The sequence below is a fragment of the Berghia stephanieae genome, chromosome 11, assembly GCF_034508935.2.
Source record: "Berghia stephanieae isolate SIO BIC M18660-M18661 chromosome 11, UCSD_Bste_1.3, whole genome shotgun sequence".
NCBI classification, from domain to species: Eukaryota; Metazoa; Mollusca; class Gastropoda; order Nudibranchia; family Aeolidiidae; genus Berghia; species Berghia stephanieae.
The window spans coordinates 40252092-40254591 of NC_088370.1; the positions used below are offsets into that span (position 1 = coordinate 40252092).

Genomic DNA, 2500 nt, shown 5'->3' on the forward strand with positions numbered 1-2500 from the left:
CTCTCTATTTGGAATACTCTTCCGATTTCTTTTAAGAAAATCCAATATATTTTTTTGTTTGTTTGTTTGTTGCTTTAGGTCTCTTCCAACACAATTGAGGTTATATGAGAGACCGCTGAAACAAAAAAACAAGCAATCTAACTAAAATAGTACAAATGTAAATCAAAATCATAACCTAAAGATATCATAAGCTAAATTATAAATAACCAAGAACAAACAGGCAGAAGATTTACAGAAAAAAAAATATCCCCTGTCAAAAATACAATCACAAACCAAAGAAGCAGGATAGGCTAGTAAAGAGAAGAAGAAACGACATCACTATCGGATCGTACACCCATGCGAACATCATAGGTATATGATTCAAGGGTGATGCTCCCATCATGGGTGAAAGTTACTCAATGATATTAATCCTGCAAAGGCAGGTGCTCAGAAAAAAAAATCCTGCAACTACCAATAAGAGGAAAAAACAGAAGTGCGGTTAATTATATTATTATACAGTTGCCGGTTTTTTTCATTTTCGAATTCCGGCCAGACAAAAAAAAACGACGAGACCTCTTTTTCAAAAATAAAAATCCGGCCATGCCGGATTTTTCCGGCGAACTTTCACCCATGGCTCCCATCCAACTACCCGCAAAATCCAATATATCAAACCAACCTTGAAACCCATTTCATGAGAAAATGTCTGAGGCACTGAAACCAAATTTTGTTTAACCATCTAGTCTGAATGCCCAATGTAATTTTTATCAATGGTGAAATCCTGCGCCTGTGAAACTGTAGACAAACTGCCTCCATGGGTAAAAGTAAACGGGGATCAATTTGCCTGAAAGACAGACCGCTAAACCAAGTTTGCCTTAAAAAGATACTAATTTATTTTTTTTCTCCAATCTGTGACTCGCCGTGCGAGTGCCAACCATCCCATAGTGAAAAGTGTTTTAATTCTATGACCATGTTTTTTTTAATCTAACAAACAAACAAAAAAAAACAAAAAAAAACAGTTTTTTGTTTGCATGATTGAAAACAAAAAAGTGCAAAAATTGTGCGGATGAAAATACAAAGTTTATATCAAAGCTAACACCAAACCCAAATCAAAATAAATGATCTTCATCATTCAAACACTCAGCAATCTCTAGTGGTTACAGAATTATCTGGTTTATGGAGACACCAAGATAAGTGATCACTTTATTTAGTATAAGGCTCAGAAATTGCAATACCGAGTGCAATTACATTTCGAAGCACCCCAAAGAAGTGATCAAGAGACCCCAACCATGGTAGTTGTTTTGATAATAGTGTTGGTATAGGTTGTAGTATTGATGATGCTCTAGTGTTGGTGGTGATGATGATGATGATGCTGTGGTGGTAGTGTTGTGGCAATGCCAATGCTGTGATGGTGGTTGTAGCAGTAGTGACGACTACTACTACTATTATTCCTACTACCAATATAACTTCTATTATACTACTAATTCTACTACTACCACTACCACTACAACTACAACCACTACTACTACTACTACTACTACTACTACGACTACTACTAGATCTACTAGGGGAAAAAACTGGGTAAGTAAAAAAGAAATGAGTTAGTGGTATAAAGACATCAACTTTGTCCACATTTTGTGGACATTTCAAGACGTAATAACAGCTATTCTTTTGAAGCCAGTGTCTTGGTTCTATGATCATTTGTCAGCATTTAATTCAGGATAGGAGATAAAAACAGTTTTCCAGAATGACCATCGGCATATCTTTATTGCATTCACCTGTATAACATGTAGTGGCTTGTTGTTGGGAGTTTTGATAAGGGACACAGAGGTATTGTTGAGGCAAACACGGTACTGCCCTTTGCTGTTCTTGTTGCCGAGGCCTTTGGGCTGTAGAACAACAGACCACACATGTTCTGGGGGAAGAAGAAGAATGGAAACAATAATAATAATAATAATAATAAAATAATAATAATAATAAATAATAATAATAATAATAAATAATAATAATAATAATAAAATAATAATAATAATAATAATAATAATAATAATAATAATAAATAATAATAAATAATAATAATAATAATAATAATAATAAATAATAATAATAATAATAATAATAATATATAAAAACCTCGAAGGCAAATTTTTTTTAAATTACAATTTAGAAAATTCATTATCATAAGCCTACTGTAGCAATGCACAACTACATAATGTTGATTTCTTGCTGTGTTCAAATAATTTTTAAAAGTTTTTTTTTTTTAAACTGAGGAAAAGTTACCTATTATTTAGAAATGTTGAGCCATTAAAACCCAACCAGTTAGTTCTGATTTCTATTTCATTAACCAAGACAGATAAGCCACTGGTATTATATCGCAAAATATTTTCCACCATATCTAAGAGTAAGTAATCATGGTTTGATGAATAAAGGGTTGATAAAAAAATTTAAAAACGTGACTCTACCCCAAACGGATCCTCTTGCTTCTGATTTGGGTGCCATATCAACTGCCAACTTAGCTCCCTGA

The 2500-nt window shown here is 33.0% G+C and overlaps 1 protein-coding gene across 4 annotated transcripts in view; it reads right to left on the reverse strand.

Annotated features, from left to right (window-relative positions):
• The window catches only part of LOC144956978 (uncharacterized), a 51289-nt gene that overhangs the window by 22052 nt on the left and 26737 nt on the right, over window positions 1-2500 (reverse strand). For all 4 annotated transcript variants that reach the window (XM_078887856.1, XM_078887854.1, XM_078887855.1 and 1 more), the window contains one exon: window positions 1755-1891. In XM_078887856.1, coding sequence (XP_078743982.1) covers window positions 1755-1891 — 137 coding nt within the window. The remainder of the gene's footprint in view (window positions 1-1754; window positions 1892-2500) is intronic.